Genomic DNA, 23,951 nt, shown 5'->3' on the forward strand with positions numbered 1-23,951 from the left:
ACCATTATTGGAATCTTGATTTGCATAATGATGATAAGAGAAGTAATTTTCAATATATCAAGATTCTTTTTAAAAAAAATCCTATTGGAGGATATTTTTCCATTGATCTTTAGAGAGAGTGGAAGAGAGAGGGAAAGACAGAGAGAAACATTGATGTCAGAGAAACACATCGATTGGTTGCCTCCAGCAGGTCCAGGACCAGGGAGGAGTCTGCAACCAACGTGCATGTCCTTGACTGGAACTGAGTCTGCTGGTCAACACTCTATCAACTGCACCAAACCTGCCAGGAGAAGATTCTTTAAATTTATATGTTATGTGCTGTGTTCTCCGTTCCGGTAACTACATCTACAAATTTGTTTCCAGTTTAGATTACATTTTGTTTGACATCATTTTAAATCTCATTATGCTTCCCACAAATGAAGACTATTTTATGAGATAGGTTCTATAAGAGAAATTGATTGAGGTAGTTATGAAATAATACCACCTTTAGGTGGGATTTTTCCCCCCATTTTTCTTTTGTTAGGGGCAGGAATAGAATATTAGGGACTAGCTATAATTATAAGAAATATTACTAGTAATGGTGCTCTATTAACCATGATTGCTCTGTTTTGATTAGAGAAAGCACGTTCTAATCTGTTTGAGAGTTGTACACCCTGAGGCATGGGAGCTAACATGGGAATGCAGCTCCCAACGGTCTAGATTAACATCCTTGTTGCCTGTAAGCTGGTCCCTGAGTCATGCAACCCCCAGCCCGAATTGCATGTAAGCACTGTACCTTGCCAACTTTCCCATGCGTGTAATTTCTACTTTCCCATGGAATCTGTGTCTTTCTACCCAAGAGAAGCAGCTGGCTTATGGGGAGAGTAGAGCAGATGTTTGTGGATGACCTGCTGCTCTCCCATTCTGCCCACATTAATGGAATAAATGCCATATATGAGTCAACCCATGTTTCTGCTACATTGGTTCAAGTAGTAACCAGCAGCCTGGACCCATTGGTGGTCTGGTTTCACTTTAAGTAATATTATAACAGTTATTGGAACTGTATAATTAATAAAAATACCCATCAGTACTTTTTTTCTTCAAACCTCAGTCCACATATTGCATTTACTTAAAATTTTTAAAATTTCTTTTAAATTAAGAATGAGTTTTTTATTTAACCCAAGTAAAACCATTACCAGTGTAGAAAATAATTAAAACACTCTTAGTGCATTGATTGACAGCCTAAAGGTTTAAATTCTGTTTTGAGGACACCTGCATATTTGTTCTCTAAATGTCTTTCTTGATTGTGCTAATTTAATACTCCTTGCACAGAAAGTTATGTACAATATCTTTTTGATAAAATCTTTTCCAGTTCGGCCGGTGTAGCTCAGTGATTGAGCGTCAAACTATGAAGTAGAAGGTCATGGTTCCATACCCTGTCAGGGCACATGTGTGGGTTCGGGGCTCGATTCCCATTATGGGGCCTGGAGGAGGCAGCCGATTGATGATTCTCTCATCATTGATGCTTCTATCTCTCCCTCCATCTCCTTTCCCCTCTGAACTCAATAAAGATATATTTTTAAAAGTAAGTAAACAAAGTATTTTCCAAATATACAACTTTACTTTCTTCATTTTTCTTATAAACTACACATTAGTGAATGGTCTGTCAAATTGTGTTTTAGGCAGTTGACTGGTGGAGTTCAGGTGTTCTAATGTATGAACTATTCACAGTCAATGGGGAGAAGAATTTCGGAGGTGAGCTCTCTAGGTAAGACTCCACAAAATAAAATGAATGTGTTGTTACCAAATTAGAATTAAGCAGTTAATTTGAATTGATATAGGATCTATATAGTTATACCTTTTTGTTTCTTTATGCTTTCTATGCCCAGATAGATGTTAAGTTTCATAGGGAGAGTGTCCTAATATTTGTGTGTTCCAAAGCAGTTAGCATGGGGCATAAGCTGCTGGCAGAGCCATTTAGAATGCAGGCCATGGAGCTATTTGGGATGGGTGGCATGGAAACAGTGGAATGTTTGGTGTGGAGTGGGTGGGCGTGGAGTCGGTGGGTGTGGAGTCGGTTGTGTGTGGAGTCGGTGGGTGCGGAGTCGGTGTTTGAAGAGTCGGTGGACGTAGAGTCGGTGAACTTAGAGTCAGTGAACTTACAGTTGGTGAACGTAGAGTCAGTGAGCGCGGAGTCGGTGAGTGCAGAGCCTTTTCATGTATAGGAAGGGACTGTGCCTGCCTCCCCCTTGGGACTGTTGTGAAGAGTGAATGTGCAAGGACAGAGGGCACCTAGTGCAGGGCTGGGGATGGGCAAAGAGACGGTGCCCAGGTGACTCCAGAGTCTGAGCGAACCCTTCCCGCTGCCAGGCTTTAATCAGAACTGTGTCCACTGATGGGAGGTCCACGGCTTCCCTCCTACCAAGAATCTTGGGTTCTGGGTTTGTGGGGAAAATGAACACGAGATGGAAAAGCAGCAGCTACTGCCCACTCCCAGTCGTTAGAACGCATGAGTGGGGCCAGTCTTGGGAAACTGCCCGCCGAAGGAAACGGTCGCATCCCGTTATGTGTGTCCCCAGACTGAAGGCACCTGGGGGAGACTCAGCCCCCTAAGACACCGAGTGGTTCTGGGAGGCTCCTGGGCGGGAGCGGAGATGAGGGGAAAGAGCTGAACGGCTCCCCCATGTGTGCTGGGCCCGGGGACAGGAGTAAGTCCAGCGGACTCCTTCCATAACGGGGCCTGCGAGGGCCCAGCCATGGCGTCCCACACCCAGCATGTGCCTGACCCCCAGAGGCCCATAATATTGTTTGTTGTGCCTTAGCCCTCATTTCCAGGAAACTGCCGAGAGCTCCCGAGAGCTGTTGGTTTTCCAAGAGGACGTGTGTAAACTGTTCAGATAGGAACTGGGTGTTGAACAAAAGCTCACCCATAGCCATTTATTTCCAGGACCCAGATCAGTGAAGTGACTGTGGAATTGAGAGGCCTGGAGTCAGCCCTCTAACCCGGAATAGACTCTTAGCCCCACCCCTTCCTTGTTAAGGAAACAGCTCAGCGAAGTCCCATACCTGTCAGCAGGTGCACTCATCCTATAGACAAGGCTGTACATGTCAGACACTCTCCCACCACGTGTGCAACGGATTGGGGCACTTGTAGGTTTATGTTGTGCCCTTCTCTGACTTCCTGCTACTGGGTTGGGGCTGCTGCCCACGCAGTGACCTGCTGTTGGTGAAGAGTTGCTTGCTAAGCTCAGCGGCTTGAGTGGGCAACACTTAAGGTCCTCAAAACAGACAGGGCCTTCCCGGCCGGGGCCAGTGCCCCGGTTGCGGGCTCCACGCCCAGGGGTGGCCTGTGGGAGGCAGCTGATCAGTGATTCTCTCTCATCATTGTTGTTTCTATCTTTCCCTCTTCCTTCCTCTCTGAGATCAGTCTATATATATATAAAAGCCAAACGACCAGCTGACTGGCCAGTAGCTATGACACGCACTGACCCCCAGAAGGCAGATGCTCAACACAGGAGCTGCTGAGCTGCTGTCACTTGGCAGTTGCAGTTCTCAGGTGATGCACCCAAAACCCGAGAGGAGGAAGCCCAATTCTGGGGTGTGTCACATGAGAACCACCCTCTCGCAATCTGGGACCCCTCAGGGGATGTCGGAGAGCCGGTTTCAACACGATCCCCACAGACCAGGCCTAGGGACCCCACCGGTGCATGAATCCGTGCACTGGGCCTCTAGTAAAAATATATTTATGTCCTATATAATAAAAGCCTAATATGCTAAGTGTCCGGTCATCCATTCAACCAGTCAAAGCAATATGCTAATGATATGGTAAAGCCACTCAACTGCTCACAGTGACGTGCACTGACCACCAGAGGGAAGATGCTCCAATTGGTAGGTGAGCTTGCTGCTGGGGTCTGGCCGATAGGGACTGAGCGAGATGGGCGGGACACATCCTGGAGCCCTCCCGCCGTCCGTCCCCGGTTGGCCAACCTCACACATCTCTCAACTGCCCTGATCATGCACCAGTGGGGTTCCTCAGTCTGGCCTGTGCCCTCTCGAAATGCAGGACCCCTCAGGGGATATCGGAGAGCCGGTTTCGGCCCAATCCCACAGGCCAGGTCGAGGGACCCCACTGGTGCACAAATTTGGACCCCAGGCCTCTAATATATCTACACTAATAAAAGACAAACATGCAAATTGACCATACCTTCACTATGGCTTAAGCCATGCCCACCAGCCAATCAGACCGACTATATGCAAATTAACCCAACCAAGATGGCAGCCGGCAGCCACGGAGCTGGTGCAAGCAAGAGGCTTGGTTACCCCAGTGATAGAGGAAGCCAGGCTTCCCGCCCTCCCTGGCCAGCTTGAGCTCCACTCAAGGCAACACAGTTTCAATTATAGAAGATAAAAAATCCCCAGATACCTGCTTTCAGCCGGCCATGGCCACGGAGGTGAAGTGAGCAGGAGGCTTGAGTTGCCCCTGGCGATGGAGGAAGCCAAGCTTCCTGCCCTCCCTGGCTGGCTCTGAGCTCCACTCAAGGTTACAAAGTTTCAATTATAGAAGGTAAATAAATCCCAGAAAAAAAAGAAAAAAAGGAGAGGCTGGGAGCTTCTGTTGCCAGGGGCTTGGCCAGCCTAAAAACGGCCCTCAGCCCCTCACCCAGACTGGCCAGGCACCCCAGTGGGGAACCCCCACCGAAAAGCGGGTGTGGCCAGCCTGCAAACAGCGTTCAGCCCCTCATCCAGGCTGGCCAGTCACCCCAGCAGGACGCTCACCCTGATCCGGGACACCCTTCATGGCAAACCAGCCGGCCTCCATCTGTGCACCAAGCCTCTATCCTATATAATAAAAGGGTAATATGCAAATTGATGCTAACAGCAGAACGACAGTGAATGACTGGTCACTATGACACACACTGACCACCAGGGGGCAGATGCTCAATGCAAGAGCTGTCCCCTGGTGGTCAGTGCGCTCCCACAGGGGAAGCTCTGCTCAGCCACAAGCCAGGCTGATGGCTGCCAGGACAGCTGTGGTGGTGGGAGCCTCTCCCGCCTCCTCAGCAGCACTAAGGATGTCCGACTGCAGCTTAGGTCTGCTCCCTGCTGGTAAGTGGACATCCCCTGAGGGCTGCCGGGCTGCCAGAGGGATGTCTGACTGCCAGCTTGGGCCCGATCCCCCAGGGAGCGTGGCTAAGCCAGCAGGTCGTTATCTCCTGAGGGGTCCCAGACTGCGAGAGGGCACAGGCCAGGCTGAGGGACTTCCCCCCACTCCCCCCCCCGCCGAGTGCACAAATTTTTGTGCACCGGGCCTCTAGTGTGTGTGTGTGTGTGTGTGTGTGTGTATATATATATATATATATATATATATATATATATATATATATATATAGGAGAAGGCTTGACTGCTCTGTTGCTTTTCTCTAATAATGGATGTGTGTGAGTGACTGTTGCAAAAAGGGTATCTATTGGTGTTTAGGATGTAGGTTGAGCTGTGATTTGGGAGTCCCTTCGGCCTTTCCAAGACATGTTAAACCTGCTAAGGGGCCGCAGAGCAGCCTGTCATCACATTACTTGCTTTAAAGCCTGTGTTGTATGCCACTTGGTTCAGACACCACTCAGAGACGTTGGGTGTCTTCATCACCTAGGCCACTGGGTCAGCATTTCTTTTAGTGGCTGTAGGTCTTCCATCCGGGCCCTGTGTTGGTGTCACTTCTGTGCAGCTGTGTTTTTGGAAGTGAGCAGGTGCATGGAGGCCCTTCATCCTGGGGGAATGAGGGTGGATGCATGGGGCCTGTCCAGAGGGTGGCATGGGGGCATCCTCACCACTCCCCTCTTCCTGCACTAGGATCGTGGACACATCCCCCAGCAGCTCCTTAAGGAGCTGTTGGGGGACAGCATGGCCCTCGAGGCTGAACAGGTCCAGAGGATGAACCAGCCCGACCACCTGAGCTGGGAGATGGAGCAGCAGTCAGAAGGTGGGTAGCAGCCCCTGCTGCCTGGGAGCCAGGCTGGCCGCGGTTTCTCCCTCATCCAGGGAGCTGAGCCCTTGGCTCTGAATCTCATGTGTCAGCCCATCGTCACCCCAAGTGAATAGGATTTTCTTCAAGGGCCATTTGGAACTGTTTTATTGCAATTCTCCCCAAGGAGAACATGCAGGGTCTGGCAGCCTTGAAGTCAGGACATGAACTACAAAGTAAGTGTTGCCAGATTTCTCAGCCCCCATGTGGACAGTCCCAGGAGCTTCCAGATGACAGCACGCTGACGCCCAGAGGATGTCTTAGATCTGTCCGTGGGAGATTGAAAGCTCTGGATGGCAGGAGCCTTCCCCAGTGGTCACTAACCTGCATTAGAACCGGCCTGGGCTGATTTCCTCCGTCCATGTCATCATCAGGCAGATGGGTGCAGTCTGTTCTCTGTCTCCCTGGGCAGGGCCTGCTAAGTGTCTGCTTCTCAAGGGAACCAGGCCTTTTCCCCTCTCTGTTGTGTTTGCCCCCTCACAGCCCCCAGAGGAGGTGTGGGGTTGGCCAGGGGCAGGCAGTGCACCCGGCAAACAAGTAGCCAGTCTCTGTGCTCAACAACATCACGTGCACCTGAGGGTGCCTGCGAAGGTGCACTTAGATCTCTGCAGCGCACAGGAGGGCCTTGGGCTGGTTTGGGGGGTGGGGGAGGTGCTGCTTTTCCAATTCTGATCCACATTCCTAAGCATCATGGAGAGGCTGTTGAGAGCAGCTGGATAGTCCTTCTCTTCAAGGGTCCCCATCAGTTCCAAACCTAAAATCAGTTCATTGAACTATGAATCTGTGTGAGGAGTCGGTTCTCTGTGATTTGGAGTCTCAGCACTCCTGGGACCAAGGGTGGGCACAACAGGGATCTCTGCTCTGGGAGCTCAGGTTCATGGGGAGGACACCGCCCCCTGGTGGAACGCAGGAGTGGTGCGGCTGGCAGGGACCTCTCAGACCTGATGTTTCTGTTAGAGACCAGGGAGGCTGGTGGGTTGGGAAGCCCCCCTGACTCAGGCCCCCTGTGTAGTTTGTGAGCCCCTTCAGGTCAGTGCCCGTGACTACTTCTTGGTGTTCCCACTCCTGCTGCTTCGCTGGCAGCTCATGAGCAAAGCGTGAATGGACTTTTGCGTGGATGGTGTGGTGGCTTCTTGAGTCAGAAAGGCCTGGCTTCAAGTCCTGGCTCCTCCACCTGTTGGCCAGGTGACCTCTTTAAACCTCCGTTTTCTTATCTGCAAAATGGGGTAATGAAGCTGCCTCGCAGGATTGCTGTGGTGTCTCCTGAGAGGAGCCGGTGAAGCCTCACGCCGGGCCTGGCCCCCGGGGCACCAACAAAGGATGGCTGTCCCCATCGCCCTTGTTGGATGAAAAGATCCCCATGGCTCTGGCTCTGGGGGTGCTCGTGAGCGCAGCGCCCAGTAGAGAACCATTGCTTGTTTTCCCAATAAACTGTTGTGTCCTCTCAAGAGCCTCTGAGGCGCTGGCCTTTAGGGAAGAGGAAATGAGGCTGGTCATTAGCTCCACTGCTGCTCTTGGAGATCCTTCACCATCATTTCCCAGGAGCACAGAGCCGGGTGTGAGGCACTGAGTGAGACAGGAGGTGGGCGGGGTGAGTTGCAGGTCAGTGGGGACGCATCTAATGCCACAGAACCATACCCTGAAAAATAGTTCAAACGGTGAACCCAGTGTTGTAGATAGTTCACCCCAATCTTCTTACCATATTTTTTTTTATTGATTTCAGAGAGAAAGGGAGAGGGAGAGAGAGATAGAAACATCAAAGATGAACGAGAAACATTGATCGGCTGCCTCCTGCGCGCCCCATACTAGGCATGGAGCCTGTAACCTGGGCATATGCCCTGACCTAGAATTGAACCATGACCTCCTGGTTCATAGGTTGGCACTCTACCGCTGAGCCACGCTGACTGGGCTCACCCCAATTTTTAAAACTGTTATTTTTAAAGCGAAATCTGAATGAGCACAGGTTGTGACTTAGTGGAGTTTTCGGCTGTTAGTGTCATTGGTAGCCTTGGCAGGATGAAGCCCTTGGTGAGTTTCCATGTGTTGACAGCAGGTGTGTTTGTCTGTGGTGTGCACTGAGCTGGGGTTGGACCACGAAGGTTCATTTGCTCCACTGCTGAGCTGCCTGCTGCTTCGGGTCTTCATTCTGTTCTGGCTTCTTGGGTCTGTGCTGCTGTCCTTGGTGGGAGATGGGAACGTCCAGCTTCAGGTGCTGTGGTGACAACCGGCATCCCCTCTAGGTCCTTCCAGCCCCGAGGGGGTGAATAGGAAGCAGGTGGGGTGCAGCCCTAGGAGCAGTGCAGTGTGATAAGGCTCTGGGTGAGGATGTGGCCCTGGAGGGCCAGGTGAGGGAGCACCCTGACCCCTCATACGTTCATTTACCTAAAGTCACGCACCTGCTTGTGGCAGGAAGGGGCTGAGAACTCCGGTTCTTCTCGGGTCTCTGCTCCCTTTTCTGTTCTGCGTTCAAGCTGTTTAAAAGCAAAGGAGGCAATCTGCCTTCGTCTGTCTTTACCTCATGTTGATCTCGCTTAGACTTTCTCAAGCAATTTAGATATACTGTCTCCTTCTTTTTTCAATGCAATTGTGAAAGCACAAAATGAAATCTGTCCGAAGGCCCTGTCCAGGGATGGTAAGTACTGGACATACTTGCCGCAGAGCCTCTACCACCTGCAGACACACTGGTCAATTATCACCCCCCCACACACACACCCTCAGCTGAGCCACCCAGACCCCCACCACTCTGAGGGCTGGCACAGAAAATGCCATCTCTTTGCCATCTCTGTTAGTCTCTGAAATCCCTGACTTGGTGGCTAGGTTAGAACTTGGTAAAAAGTGGTTCCACCAGTTCTACTATCTTCAGGTTTTCCATTGGCCTCTCCACCGTCACCTTCTTTCTGCTTAGCTCTGGGTTGCCTCCCTACCAGGCACCAGCTGAGGCAGCAGAGGGGCCGTCACCCCCTGGGGAGCTCTCAGGTGCCGACAGCAACAGCACCCTGTGGACAACGGAGGGCACCCAGCCAACCAACCCAGGCTCCTGGACCTAGGGCTTGGGGTGACGGTTGTCTCGGGGCCGAGGGCAGAGAGTGAAAGCCCAGGCCCTGGAATCTGGGCTCTGACTCGACTTTGCTCTTTAGCCTCCAGCCGGATTGCACAGGAGCTGCAGGGGGCCCCCATCGCCCTGCAGGAAAGCAGCATTGAGTATGCGGAGCTGAAGGAGGAGAACCAGCAGCTCCGGAAGGAGGTAATGGTGGGTGGTGTCCTGAACAGACAGGCAAGCAGGTGGCCAGGGGAGCACCCAGGTGTCGGTGAGGATGCGCAGCTGGGAGAAATGCGGGGTGCAGGGCAGCCACAGTGATGGGAGCGGGACACGAGTCCTCCTGCAGCAGAGTCCCGAGGCAGCATGACCTGTCCCTGCAGCAGAGTGAGCGGGCACTATGGACGTCTCTGTGCCCCATGGCCTTCATCTTCCTCTGTGAGATGGGAGTGACGCTGTGCCCCCTGTAGGTGTTGTGAGGATCGTATGAGTTAGTGCAGGTCAAGGGTCCGAGCACACAGTAAGTGCTTCCTGAAAGGAGAGCAGCGCCCTGTTAGAAAGCACAGGCGGCCTGGGAGGGAAGCAGCATGGAAGCCACGCACGTGTGTGCAGGACCTCGGCTGGGCCGCTTCACTGCTGGTCTTTGGCTCTGCAGATGGAAGAGTTGCGGTTGCAGCTATTGCAGGAGAAGGACAGCAACCAGGAGTGGGAGACCTTCACTGCGGAGCTCGTGAAAGAACTAGAGCAGCTGCGCCATGAAGTTGACACCCTGAAGGCAGACAGAGCCCTGCAGGTAGGCCCCCAAGAGCGCATGCCTCCCCTGGCACCCCTGCCTGCAAGGGGGAGCATCCAGGGTCACAGCCACGTCCTGGTCATTGATCAGTGATTCCTGGGTGACCAGTTTCCTCACCCAGCTGCAGCTCAGACCAACAATCCTCAGCTGCAGCAGAGGGATGGGGACAGGTATTGCCTCCCAGGGACACTGGCCATCTTGTTTTGGATTGACAGGACCTGGGGGAGGAGAGGGAAGGTGCTCCTGGCTGTGGTGCGGTGAGGCCAGGGATGCTGCTCAGTGTCCTGCAGCCCCTGGGACAGCCCCGCAGGACAAAGAACGATCCTGCTCCAAATGTCCATGATCACCTGAGAACCCTGGGTGGATTCGCCTGGCACTACAACAAGTGCCAGGGAAGGCAGCCCAGCGCTGGGGCAGTGGCTCAGTGATGCCACCCAGGGGCCAGGCTTCCCTCTTCCCGCTCTGCCAGCGTTGTCAGTGGCTGTTGTATCTACCCAGGAAGTGGGCAGTAAGGTTTTTCCTTGAGAAAAGGCTTGTTGAAGTGTTTCTTGGGGTGACACATTTGGGCTTTGCTTTAAAGTAAAGTTCACTCCGTGAAACGGACTTTCACACGGGCTGGGTCTTTGGTTCTGCAGATGTTGGAGTTGGAGAGGCAACTGCAAATAGAAAAGGACAACAGCCAGAACTTAGAGAACATCAGTAAGGAGCTATTGAAAGACCTAAAGCAGGTGCTCGATGCAGTAGACACCGTAAAGGCAGAGGCCCCACAGGTAGGCCCCCAGAGCGCATGCCTCCCCTGGCGCCCATGCCTGCAAGAGGGAGCATCCAGGGTCACAGCCATGTCCTGGTCATTGATTAGTGATTCCTGGGTGACCAGTTTCCTCACCCAGCTGCAGCTCAGACCACCAATTCTCAGCTCAGCAGGGGGGTGGGGACAGGTATTGCCTCCCAGGGACACTGGCCATCTTGTTTTTGATTGACAGGACTTGGGGGAGGAGAGGGAAGGTGCTCCTGGCTGTGGTGCGGTGAGGCCAGGGATGCTGCTCAGTGTCCTGCAGCCCCTGGGACAGCCCCGCAGGACAAAGAACGATCCTGCTCCAAATGTCCATGATCACCTGAGAACCCTGGGTGGATTCGCCTGGCACTACAACAAGTGCCAGGGAAGGCAGCCCAGCGCTGGGGCAGTGGCTCAGTGATGCCACCCAGGGGCCAGGCTTCCCTCTTCCCGCTCTGCCAGCGTTGTCAGTGGCTGTTGTACCTCCCCAGGAAGTGGGCAGGAAGGTTTTTCCTTGAGAAAAGGCCTGTTAAAATGTCCCATGGGCTGACACGTTTGGGGGTTGCTTTAAAGTAAAGTTCACTCCGTGAAACGGACTTTCACACGGGCTGAGTCTTTGGCTCTGCAGATGTTGGAGTTGGAGGGGCAACTGCAAATAGAAAAGGACAACAGCCAGAACTTAGAGAACATCAGTAAGGAGCTATTGAAAGACCTAAAGCAGGTGCTCGACGCAGTAGACACCCTACAGTCGAAGGCCCCACAGGTAGGCCCCCAGAGTGCATGCCTCCCCTGGCGCCCCTGCCTGCAAGAGGGAGCGTCCAGGATCATAGCCGTGTCCTGGTCATTGATCACTGATTTCTGGGTGACCAGTTTCCTGGCTCAGCTGCAGCTCAGACCAGCATTTCTCACTGTGGCAAGGGGATAGGGATAGGTGTTGCCTCCCAGAGACACTGGCCATCTTGTTTTTGATTGACAGGACTTGAGGGAGGAGAGGGGAGGTGCTCCTGGCTGTGTTGGGTGGATGGTTGTTCTGTAAATATCAGGGTAAATTGGTTGGTAATGTTGTTCAGATATTCTATGTCCTTACTAATTTTCTATTACTCATTTCTTCAATAGGCTTTTCAAAGTAGGCAAAGAGGGCACCCAATGAGCTTATGCAGAGAAAGGGCATAATTTGCCCAAAAAAGGTCACATGTGTAGCACCTTGTGATAGTCCGTCTATTCTGTGGGCCTTCCCAGTGCAGTTCCTTAAGTACTGGTAGAACTGCCCTCAGCACAGCTGGGTTTTCCTGCCCTGGGGGTCCCTGCTATTTTGGTGCCTTGCTCTTGGCCCCTCACTGCATGTGGGGGTGCGGGGATGCAGAGTCTGTGACTCCCTGGACCGGCACCGGTGAGGCATCATCACCTTTTCCCTCCCAGCAGCTGGACCCTTCCCTTCTGGCCTCCAAGAACCAGCAGGCGGCCAAGGAGAGGGAGTGGGAGGACCTGTACGAGCTGCTGGAGCAGCTGATTCAAGTCCACGAGGCCCTGCGGCAGGACCACACATGCCTGGGGGCGCTCCATGACCAGCTGTCTGGGCAGTACCAGGCCCTCGTGGAGGAGCACAGTCGCCACAAGACCCTGCTGCGCCGTTCCCTGGAAATGGCGAGCAAGGCGTTCAGGCGTAGGTGGGTGCCGGCAACGGTCGGGGTGACTAGCGAGCTCTCCAGGCTCCCGTCCCCCTTTGCTCTGGCCCCTCGTGGTTCCCCTGGATCTGCTGCTTCACAGGAAGAGAAGTGAATGGAACGTCCCCCTCAGCGATGTGGGGTGGGTGCAGCTGGAGGCTGAGGGGCAGGAGGGTCCCTGAGGGGAGATGGGTGTGCCCAGCTGATCCCGGCTCAGGGAAACCATGTGTCAGCATTGGGGTCCCTGCTCCCCTGGGGACTCGTGCCCCCTCTTCCTCCTCCTCTTTCTCTTCCCTCCAACCAAGAACAAGGAGGGACGTTCACCACAGCTGCCGATTTACAGGGACGTGCCTTGCCAGCTTCCAGGCCTTTTCTTCCCTGTCAAAGTCTCAGAGTCTGTGCTTGTGTGTGTGTGTGTGTGTGTGTGTGTGTTTAACTTTTAATTTTGGAAACTTTTGGAATGTATGGAAATGTACAGAATTGTGTAGTGAGAGCCCCATGTACTCATCCCTGACGTCAGTACTGGAATAGTCTGCCAATCTCATGTCATCTTTACCTCTGACTCTCCACCTCCATACTCCTTTTTTAAGGTAAAATCGACGTACATTGAAATGCACAAATCTCAACTTTACGCTTCTGCCCGATCAGGGCTTTGTGTGTGTGTAGTCAGCCAACGTCGCCCAAGCTCCTGCTCCGGCAGATCCCAATTGATCCAGGTCCGGGGCAGGTGCAGCAGCATTCAGAGCCTGGGGGAGGTGTGATGTGCACGGGATTCCAACTCAGGGGTGACGGGAGGGATGTGGCTAAAGAGAGGCTCCCACACGTGGAGCAGCACAGGAGAGAGCTGTCTATCGTCCACTCCCTGTGCTTGTGAGACATCCCTGCTCACAGTATTTTCCTTGATTCCTCCTCAACAAGACGCTGAGCAAATGTGGGGTCTTCAGTAGTGGAAGCAGCTGAGGTGCGGGGAGTTTCCATCACAGGGTCCCGGGAGGACACTGAGCCAGCAGAGCCTGCTGAGGGCGCCCGCTGCTGCCGTGAGCGTGGGGGCCATGACATTCGTTTAAACGCTCACCCAGTGCTTCCTGTCCACTCTCTGGGGCCTCCCACCCCCTTTATCCTCTCAGGTCCCCATCCTTCAGGGGTGCCGAGACGTCTGCTCCTATCAGACTCTGTTCCTTCCAGCCAGAATGAGCATCTCCTGCCTCTTGGCATCCCCCTCTCTGCCTCCTCCTGCACCCATCCCACATTCACGTGATGCTTAGTGAGCATCTAGGGGGCGCGTGGTGCTGTGTGTAGATGTGGTGGGAATGCACCCAGCTGACTAATGATGGGAAACTCCTGAGGTGCCCACCCCTCACCAGGCACCTACCAGCTTTATCCTTCAGGCCCTATCTATACTAATAAACGGGTAATATGCTAATTAGTCTGACCAGACATGTCCTTCCTGACAAAGCTGGGACTTGGACAAAGCTGCCAGGGGTCCCAGGTGGGGGTTCAGGGCACCCGCGGCTGGCCTAGGCGAAGCTGCTGGAGGTCCTGGGCGCCTATGGCTGGCCAGAGGGAGGGAAACCCGGATCCCGGGTGCAGGGACTGAGGCAGAGGCAGTTAGGGGCGATCAGGCAAGCAGGCAGAGGTGGTTAGGGATGATCGGGCAAGCAGGCAGAGGTGGTTAGGGGTGATCAGGCAGGCAGGCAGGCAGGCATTGGTGGTTAGGGGTGATCAGGCAGGCAGGCAGGCAGAAGAGTTAGGAGCCAGTGGTCCCAGATTGTGAGAGGAGTGCCCGGATTGGAGAGGGTGCAGGCTGGGCTGAGGGACCCATCCTCCTGTGCACAAAATTCGTGCACAAGGCCTTTAGTGATTTATTATAACAGTGACGTGATATTCTTAATGTCTGCTCACACAGGGAAGGTTTGTGCAAGTGGCATCTGACTGGCTCTGAAGGAGGAGTTCATTGTCGCTCTGCTGGTAGCTCCTCGCTTGATAGACCTCCTGTGTCACTCAGTGATTTTGCTGGTTGCACGGGGAGCTGGAGCCCATGGTCTGTCTGCAGCAGGGCTGCAGGGTGGGAGGTGGAGGTGCCTGGAGCACGATTCATTTCACTTGACACCTGACTGGAACCCTCACTCCTTCGCTCCCTGGCACACGTTTCCTGGGTGTCAAGCTTCGTCCCAGAGCCTCAGGGGAGTGAGGCTCATAGTCTCTGCCCTGCAGGAGGGTGGTTACCAACAGTTGGAATGTGCTTGATCCGTGTGCTTTTCCAAGACACAACAGGGAAGCAGGAGTTGGGAACCCTAATGGTCCATGGCCACTTGGCAAAGCTGTATGGCTTTTCCCAGAATTGTTTATCTGGAGGAGAACGATCACCACCCTGAAAGCCAGGCAGGTCCCCTCCCCCACTGGCCACTTCCCACGTCGGGGCAGCCTCCGCCCGTGGCTAACGGCCACAGGAGGCCTGTCTTTCAGCAGCCGCCACAGCAGGTTTCTGAGTCTGACTCCCCCCGAGTCTTGGCTCCTGGCAGATGGTACAAGTACAGCTGATGGGAGTGGTAGAGTGGAGGTGGAGGGCTGCAGATGGAGGCTGCAAACCCTGGAACCCTGGGTGGTCTCTGTCAGCCTGTCTCTGGGTGTGGAGACGTCAGGAAGGGGGTCTGGACAGGGATTTGCCTGCGTGGGGAAGAGCGAAAGGGGATGAGTCACGAGGAGCTGCCCAGTCACCTGACCGGGAGGTTCCAGCAGGCCGGAGGGACAGCCAGGGGCTGGTCAGGGGCTCCCCCTTGTTCTCTGCAGCCTCCAGAGAGGCTGTGCCGGACCCTGTAAGCACTGCGAGGGGAAGAAAATAAAAGCCCTGAGTGAGGGGGAGGGGAAGGGCTGGACTTGGGGGTGCCTGGAGGAGCAGGGCGTGTGGGTGTGCCCGTGCCTGTGTGCCACTGGCCCCTGGCAGCTGCTTGGGCCCCAGCAGACCGGCCTCTGGCCCCATCTGCCTGGCTCAGCCCAGGGAGACTCTGTTCCTGAGCTGGGCGGAGGGCTCCCCTGGCCGTGGGGAGGGGGCCAGCTGTCCCATGGGTGGAATTCCCTGAATCTGTGCTGGTTTCTGTTAGAAGGGCAGGGAGTTCAGAAAACAGTGTTGGTGTTCCCAGCGGGCTAAGGGAGAGAGGCTGCTTACCCAGGGACTGGAAGGGACCCTGGAGAAGGGTCGGGTGGGAGGAGGGACTCGGCTCCAGGCTGGAGGGGACCTGTGTCCATCCCCGCCGCCCTCAGCTCTGCAGAGAGAAGCCGCTCCCGGAGGCTGTGCAGCCTCCTGTGTGTGGATGCCTAGCGGGTGTTTCCCTCCTCAGGGAGCACGACCAGCGCCTACACGAGGAATCCCTGCAGGAGCTGGGGAAGCTCCTGAACACCCAGAGGGAGGCTCTGAAACAGGAGCAGGAGGCGAACGCCCTGGCCGCCCAGGAGGAGGAGAGGCTGCGGCAGGAGCTTGACAGGTAACCGCCTCCGCCCCCTGCACTGGCCTCTGCCAGGTTTCATTCGGAGCAACTCACTCAGCACCCACTGAGCCGAGCTCAAGCGAGTCTCCTGGTGATGGTGTATTTTTACCAGCCCTGTCATGGTCACAGCTGGACGGTCACAAGGTAAAGGCACGCAGCTGGTGGCCGGGAGGGGAGGACTGGCGACACTGGGATGCTGCAGTGTCTAGGCTTGGTGACGTCCCCTGCACCTTGATGATGGTGATGATTGTATCGGGCGAGGGCCCCTTCATCCTCCACCGCCAGCCACCCCGCGAGGGAGAGGCGCTCGGTCCCCGGCATTCACGCATTCCCTCTTGGTGAATTCACCTCCTCCCTGAAATGCACGTGAACCCCCAAATCGGCAGCCGTAGCCTTTCATGGGCCTGTCCAGAGTGGGAGATACTGGAGTCGCCGATGGGCACATTGCAGGGGAAGCTGAACAAGACCGTTGGCTCCTGCCTTGTTCCAGCTCTCACACTGCAAACCAGTGTCCCTTCTGTGGCCCACTGAGTGCCATGGAGTTCTGTTTTCGTGCTTTTTGGTGGCGATGTCGCTGTTTGAAATGGCCCCTAAGTGGAGTGCTGCAGGGCTGTCCAGTGTCCCCAAGTGCAAGTCTGCGCTGAGCCTCATGGGGAATAAAGGAGCGGCATTTGAGACTCACAGGAACCGGCGGGGACAGTTTCAGTGTCCACTAAATGAGTGTTCTCGGTGGTTTGATAGGACATTATACTGTGAACCATGAGAATTAACTGCGTTATTGTTATTCCTCTTTAAAAAAAAAAAAACAGATGAGGAAAGAGGCTCAGAGAGATTCAATAACTTGCTCAAGTTCGTGCTCCTAGTCAGTGGCCCAGTCAGGATTCAAATCCAGGTCTTGTCTCAACCCAGAGGCACGGCCACATGAAGCCTTCCTTCCCACAGCCTTGTTCTAATATGTATTGGGGGCTACAGACTCAGGTGCCTCCAGGGCCAGGCAGGTCCAGCCGGTGGGGAAGGAGTGTCAGCGTCCGAGCAGACCCTGGTGGGGAACACACACCCTCTGAGGGCTGTCAGCTGGGAGGCAGGCCCGGGCTGCAAGGTCATTCCTTTTTTAATCTTTTTTTTTAATCCTTACCCCAGGACAATGTTTCCATCTACCTCGGTAGCTTCATGACTGACGGTCTGAGTAGCTTCATGACTGACAGTCTGAGTAGCTTCATGACTGACGGAGTCTGAGCAGCTGCCTCGACCCAGGGAACTCATTTTCCAGCAAGGAAACCAGGGTCTGAGCTGTCATCGCCCACGGGTTTCCGACCCCGAGTCCCACATAGTTTGGGGCTTGCTCTCTGGAGACGACGTTCAGCCTGATCCTCGGTGCTTCAGCAGGCCGCCTCCACGTGTTAGGGTTCCCGGACCCACATCACGAGCTTTCATCCCCATTTTCCTGACTCAGCAATCACAAGGCCATGAGCATCGTGATGTCTGATTCCCAAGAAAATGCCGGCCCTTCCCGGCCAGGTCCCAGGCTGGGCTGAGTCAATTTACGTGTTTTCTTTTAAAAACCAGATTGCTTCTCTTTCTCCTCTATTTACAGAGAAGAAGGAAAACAAGAGGAGGAGGACACAGTCCTGGACGCCTATGAACCTAAGGATCCTGCTCCCAGGAAGTGAGTTGATTTAATGGCAGTAACTGTAGCACAGAACAGAACGCTTGCTCTCTCACGAGTGGGGAAAGCCGTAGAATCTATAGCAGTGACCAGTTTGTTGGGCCCGCATCTTCCCCTCTATGGCAGGTCCAGAGTGGGGTCTGTGTGAATTCACTGCAAATTGTGTTCTACCCCCTGAGCCCCACATACAAAGATGATGGTGCTGGCGAAGAGCTCCGTCCTTCTGATCCCCAGATTTACAGCCACTGGCCCGGAGGAGGGACAGTGAGGGTTGGCGGAGTCCTAAGCCTCTACTTCTAATAGGAAAAAGCGCTGGATCGGAGCCAGAGCCGTCATCAAACTCTTCAAACACAAAAGCAACGGTTCTAGAGAACCAGCGGAGCCGACCCCAGACCGCCCTCCCGGGACCCTGGAGGCCACGCCATCATGCTCATACCGGATGAAAGAGCGAGACACCCACAGTGTGCCTGTGGGCAAAGGTAGGAGGAGTGCCTTGGCTCCAGGTGGGAAATGAAGGGGAGGACCTCAGGTCTCCCTCGTGGACAGGGCAGCACCAACGAGATGGCGTGCTGGGTGTGCACACGTGTGTAGGCGCCTGAAGGGGGTGTGCTCCCCACTTAGGTATGTGAACAGCCAAATAGAAAATATAAACCCACGTCAGTGTTGTGGGAGTTTCGTCCCAGAACAATTTAGTTCCTTTAGCACGAGAAGCCTCGCCCATCACATACAGGTGGTGGGTCCTGGAATGTCCAGAGCGGATCTCCATAGAGTAACTACAGAGAGAGCCCAAGAGGGTAAGTTTTGGGGTTTCGTTGTATCTGCCAGGCCTGGGATAAGCCATTTCTGGAGGGAGATCCCTGTGCATTTAATACGTAATGGACACGTGCAAGGTCTTCAGCACGGCCTCGGGGGCTGAGCTCTCTGTCCCTCTGAAAAGCAGGTGCAGTTCTCTTCTCCCACCTTCCTGGCCTTGAGTCCTCCCACCAGGGGGCGCTGTACCTGGACAATTAGGGCTGGGGTGGGAGTGAGCCAGAGGTTCTGAAATGGGTTTCTAGTTGATGTCCTGCATATGTTTCATCGGATCTAAGAGGCTGGCCATTGTAAGCTGTATGATTATGTGCTCATAGAAAGGAAATGAACGGGTGGTGGCAGTGATGATTTTGTCGGAATTGCCACCTCGCCGACCGAGATGGGAGAGATGCTCGAAGCTGCATCCTGATTTCAGAGATGTAAGGTTTGGGGGTGAAAATGTGCATCTTACAATCGATTAAACAAAGCCATCGTCTTAAATGTGGTTTCGTCTTCAAATTCAAGTTTAAATATCATTGTCTACATTATTTACCTACAAACCTGCCCAACAAGCCTCCTGAGAAAGTAAATTTTATGAAGGACACTAGGGCTTTCTGAGGACCAGGGCCGTGCCTGAGACTCGTGTGCTCTCAGCGGCTGGCATTACAGTAGCTGACAGGGCCCAGGGCCTGTGCCAAGCCGCCTTCTGAGTGTGACGTGTGCACAAGCCTCTCCAGGTGGCAGTCACCACTTCCAGTCCCGGTGTGTCACTGGAGATGCTAAAATGAGGTGTGCACACGCATGCCCACTGTTTGGGGACTAGTGCTTGCATGCCCAGTCTTTACAGCAGGTGAATTAGGTCAAAAGCTCACGTGCAGGGAAATGATCATGAAGCTTTCATACTGGCTCCTTAAATGTTGTGACTTTTACCACCTCAACTTGTGTTATTGTCTAAGTTGACTTAATGACTATAATCAGCCTAATGGAGTTGGCAAACCTTTCAGAGAAAAAAGTGCTTGACTGATCCAGACTGTCGTTGGGGTCCATGAATGGGCAGGTCAGTGGTAAATGTGAGTAACGGCAGCCGTGCAATGGTGCTTCCTGGGCTCAGCACCCTTTAGGCAGTTGACCCGCTCTATCTATCGCCTTTGGTTCTAACTGCCAGGTGAGGTCGGCACCATTCCTGTCCCCTGTTCAGAGCTGGGAAAGTGAGGTTTGCCAGGATTAAGCACTGGCCCAGAGAGTAAGTGTTGGAACTGGGATCTGAACCCGGGTCTGACGGATACGGGGCCTGAACTTTAACCCCTGTGAGCACTGCCTGCACTTCAAGCTGCTTTGGTCCCTGAAGATGCTGAGCCCGCCTGGGGTCCTAGCATTGAGTAATGGGTCCTTATCCTGTGGTGGGAGCTGTGGTCAGCAGGTGGCGCTGTGGGGAAAGAAGTAACCTAGGTTCCTCTTTGGCTGTGGTTCTCAACCTTCCTAATGCCGTGACCCTTTCATACAGTTCCTCATGTTGTGGTGACCCCCAACCATAAAATTATTTTCGTTGCTACTTCATAACTGTAGTTTTGCTACTGTTATGAATCGTGATGTAAATATCTGATATCCAGGATGTATTTTCATTGTTATAAATGGAACATAATTAAAGCATAGTGATTAATCACAAAAACAATATGTAACTATGCATGTGTTTTCCGATGGTCTTAGGCGACCCCTGTGAGAGGGTCGTTCAACCCCGAAAGGGGTCGTGACCCACAGGATGAGAACCGCTGCTCTATAGACTTGAATCCTTAATCAGAAATCGGGTGAATCAGTTATGTTCATGTACATGACATGCTCAGAAAGTTAGACCAATTGTCTGCTCTGGTCAGACTGTAATTGAAAGGCCATGAGGGTAGGTTTAGAGTCGAGGATATGTAGGAATCTAAACAGGAATATTTTTTCAAAATATATTTTTTATTGATTTCAGAGAGGAAGGATAAGGTAGATAGAAACATCAATAATGAGAATCATTGATTGGCTGCCTCCTGCACGCCCCCTACTGGGGATTGAGCAGCATCCTGGGCATGTGCCCTTGGCCGAAATCAAACCTGAGACCCTTGAGTCCGCAGGCCTATGCTCTATCCAGGGAGCGAAACCAGCTAGGACTAAACAGGAATAATTCTTGATGTTGAGGGTGTTTTGGCATCCAAAGGAGGTAGAGCTCTAGCTATTTTGGCAGAGGTAGGTACTCTCATTATTTTCACACTTATCCTCTCTCTCTCTCTCTCTCTCTCTCTCTCTCTCTCTCTGTCTCTCTCTCTCTCTCTGTGTGTCTCCTCCCCCATTTCCACATTCTCTCTAAAGATCAATGGAAAAAAATCCTCCAGTGAGGATTTAAGAAAAAAAGTATTAGTGAAGAGTTGAGGTCGACAGTTTTACTACAGAAACATACCGTTACATGTTCCAAGGTCTTTGAACAGGAGCAGGAGGTAGTGTGTGTCACCAAGGTGTCAGGAAGCCTGTCATGAAAAGGGATGAGTAAGCCCAGCTGGTGCAGCTCAGTTGGTTGAGCATCGTCCCATGAACCTGGAGGTCACGGTTTGATTCCTGGTCAGGGCACGTGCCTGGGTTGTGGGCTTGATTCCCAGGAGGGGACCTTTGGGAGGCAGCCAATCCATGATAGAAACATCATTGATCTTTCTATTTCTCTCTCCCTTCCTCTCTCTGAAATCAATAAAAACATTTTTAAAAAGGATGAATATGAAAAGGCAGGTCCTAAATTAATAAACTACTTTTTAAATAATTTAACACATTGAAACTGAAAAATGGTTTAACACATCAGCTCCTAGAGCAATATAGACTTCTCACGTGCTAAGTAAAGCATTGGCACAAGGGTGCCACTAAATTAACTAAATGGAGTCGGAGCCTAAATGATTCACCGAGTCCTGATTCTGGTTGTGCCGTGGGTATTGTTTCCATCTCTCCTGGGCTGGACAGGATTCTGGTTTCCCAAGTATGGTTAGCGAATGTAGCATCATTTGTTATTATTCAGTTCATTTATTTGCTGTTTTGTGTTGTTTTCTTTTTCCTTCTTCTCTTGGGTTATCTGCGGATGACAATGTAGCCGCTCGGCCCAAAAAGAGCAAAAGGAAGAAGACAGACAAGTCACCAGCGGCCCCCCCGGCTTGGTGGAAGCGCCTTCAGTGCTGGTCATCCTCGGACATCCCACCCCCTTCTAAATAGGCTCTCCCTTTCCCAGACACTCGAGATTCCTTTCCCTTTACCAGCTCCTCACCAAATACCCTCCCTCATTTATGGAGAAAAAAAAAAGGAAAGCCACCAATGACCCGTACGGAAAGGCCAGAGGACCCATAGTGGCCCCTCCTCCTGACCCCACAGCAGCTCCCGAGCCTTCAAACTACCAACGTGCCTCTGAGGACAACGGCCTCCTCTCCCGTCCGCCTGCGGTGCCCGGAGCGGCTGTAGAACTCGGAAAGGGGTTCCCGTGCTGCTTCCATTGGTCCCGTTAGTGACAACACTGCGCCCGCCCTAAGGGTCACCCCATGTGGAACTCCTGTCTGACGCTCCAGCCACTGGAATCTTGTGAACAAATGCACTTTGGCCTGGGGATGCTCACACTGCAATGACAGACCGACATCCCCGAGGCTGCCACTCTGTGAGCGTGCCCCTTAGGACACGTGTTAGCTACCTCACCTCCATTTAAGCGTGCGGTGCGTGTGCGTGTGCGGGTGAGCAGATACACGCACGCACGCACTCTCTCAGGCTGGGCCTCGTGGTCCGGACTCCCGACTCCCTCTCCCAGAAGCCTGGTGGTCCCAGGAGAAGCCCAGACCAGCCAAACGACAAGACCTTGAGGTCCTGGTGGACCCTGGTGTCAGGCTCACTGTTAAGCCAGAGCGTTGCCAAGTCAGGCCTGGGCCCCACGTCCTTCAGGCCAGGGCGGCCTTCCAGGCAGGTGGCCTCAGGCTTTGCCTCTCTCCAGCTGGCTCCTGGGCCACCTGCTCACTTTCTGTAAACACTGGGTCTGCCCGGCCGGGGCTATGGGGCAAGAAAAGCCCTGCCCGCCCCCTCCCAGCAAGTGTCCACAGTGTGCAGAGGGGAGCGTGTGCGAGAGGCACGTGCAGCCTGATGTGAAAGTGGCTGCAGCGCCCCAGTGTCCCCCATCGAGCATGAGACTTTATTATTCCTTGAGTGACTTCCTGGGGTGGAAACCAAATTTAATCTATTACATACATGTGTTCACCCTCGTGAAGTAGATGTGCTTTGAGGTGTCCCCCCAAATATATGTACTACAGGGTGTCCCCCCAAATGTAAATACACTTTCACAGCTGATAACTCCGTTTTCACTCCATTTCAGGGCTCACGGATTTGACGGAATGGGTGAAGCCAGACTAAGCTTTGAACAAAGGAGATGTATCCTCTGGACTTGCTTCTGGGGACACACAAAGGATGAGGTGTCTGGTCCCGAACGGGCCACAGTGCAGGCATCGAGGCCGCTGCGGACAGAGGATGCGCACACAGAGCAGCGGCTCTCGGTGTTTGCGATTCCATTGCTTCCTCAGCAGCAGCGCCAGAACTGAGGCGAGCGATGGAGGTGCCAACACCAAGAACCGTTCCTGCGGTGGGTGTGTGTGCATATCTCTCTCCACAGCTGCCCTGGACTCCTCACCATCGTCTGTTGTCTGCCGTCGACTTTTATCTTTTATGTGTCCCCATAAAAAGCCTAGTGCAGAAATTTTCTTTGTTCAAAGCTCAGTCTGGCTTCACCCATTTCTTCAAGTGAGTTAAACTTAAAAAGGTGAAAATTCAGTGAATTGACAGCTGTTAAAGTGTGTGCACATTTTTTTGGAACTCTACCATCCGTTCCATTGGGGGTCATTCTCTTCCACCAGAGTCGCACCTGTGTGTACATTTGGGGGGGACGCCCTATATGTTCAAAAGGCAGCCATTCTATTCCTTCGGGAACTGATTTATTATTTCTTTTCACTGTGCGCACATTTTTTGGACCACCCTACATTTACATTCCATAGGGAGCCATTCACGTTTATCGGGAGTCTGACCTCTGTGTACCATTCTTGGGGGACACACCATGTTTATATTCCATAGGGAGTCATTCATGTTTATCGGGAGTCTGACCTCTGTGTACCATTCTTGGGGGACACACCATGTTTATATTCCATAGGGAGTCATTCATGTTTGTTGGGAGTCTAACCTCTGTGTACCATTCTTGGGGGACACTCCATGTTTATATACCATAGGGAGTCATTCATGTTTATCGGGAGTCTGACCTGTGTACCATTCTTGGGGAACACTCCATGTTTATATACCATAGGGAGTCATTCATGTTTATCGGGAGTCTGACCTGTGTACCATTCTTGGGGGACACTCCATATTTATATTCCATATGGAGTCATTCATGTTTAGCGGGAGTCTGACCTGTGTACCATTCTTGGGGGACACTCCATGTTTATATTCCATAAGGAGTTATTCATGTTTATCAGGAGTCTGACCTGTGTACCATTCTTGGGGGACACTCCATATTTATATTCCATAGGGAGTCATTCATTTTATCGGGAGTCTGACCTGTGTACCATTCTTGGGGGACACTCCATGTTTATATTCCATAGGGAGTCATTCATGTTTATCGGGAGTCTGAACTGTGTACCATTCTTGGGGAACACTCCATGTTTATATTCCATAGGGAGTCATTCATGTTTATCGGGAGTCTAACCTGTATACCATT

At 52.9% G+C, this 23,951-nt stretch overlaps 1 protein-coding gene across 1 annotated transcript; it reads left to right on the forward strand.

Moving 5' to 3' along the window:
• Positions 1 to 5,710: 5,710 nt before the first annotated feature.
• Positions 5,711 to 22,603, forward strand: LOC308533549 (uncharacterized protein; the record flags this gene model as incomplete). The annotated part of the gene is made up of 10 exons (XM_081111583.1): positions 5,711 to 5,954; positions 9,134 to 9,240; positions 9,689 to 9,826; positions 10,462 to 10,596; positions 11,230 to 11,364; positions 12,021 to 12,268; positions 15,604 to 15,747; positions 17,345 to 17,416; positions 17,720 to 17,895; positions 22,566 to 22,603. Exons 1-10 carry the CDS (start codon positions 5,876 to 5,878, stop codon positions 22,601 to 22,603), a joined length of 1,272 nt encoding a protein of 423 aa, XP_080967709.1. The 5' UTR covers positions 5,711 to 5,875.
• Positions 22,604 to 23,951: the final 1,348 nt, after the last annotated feature.

Source organism: Myotis nattereri (assembly GCF_964212035.1).
Source record: "Myotis nattereri genome assembly, chromosome: 1".
NCBI lineage: Eukaryota > Metazoa > Chordata > Mammalia > Chiroptera > Vespertilionidae > Myotis > Myotis nattereri.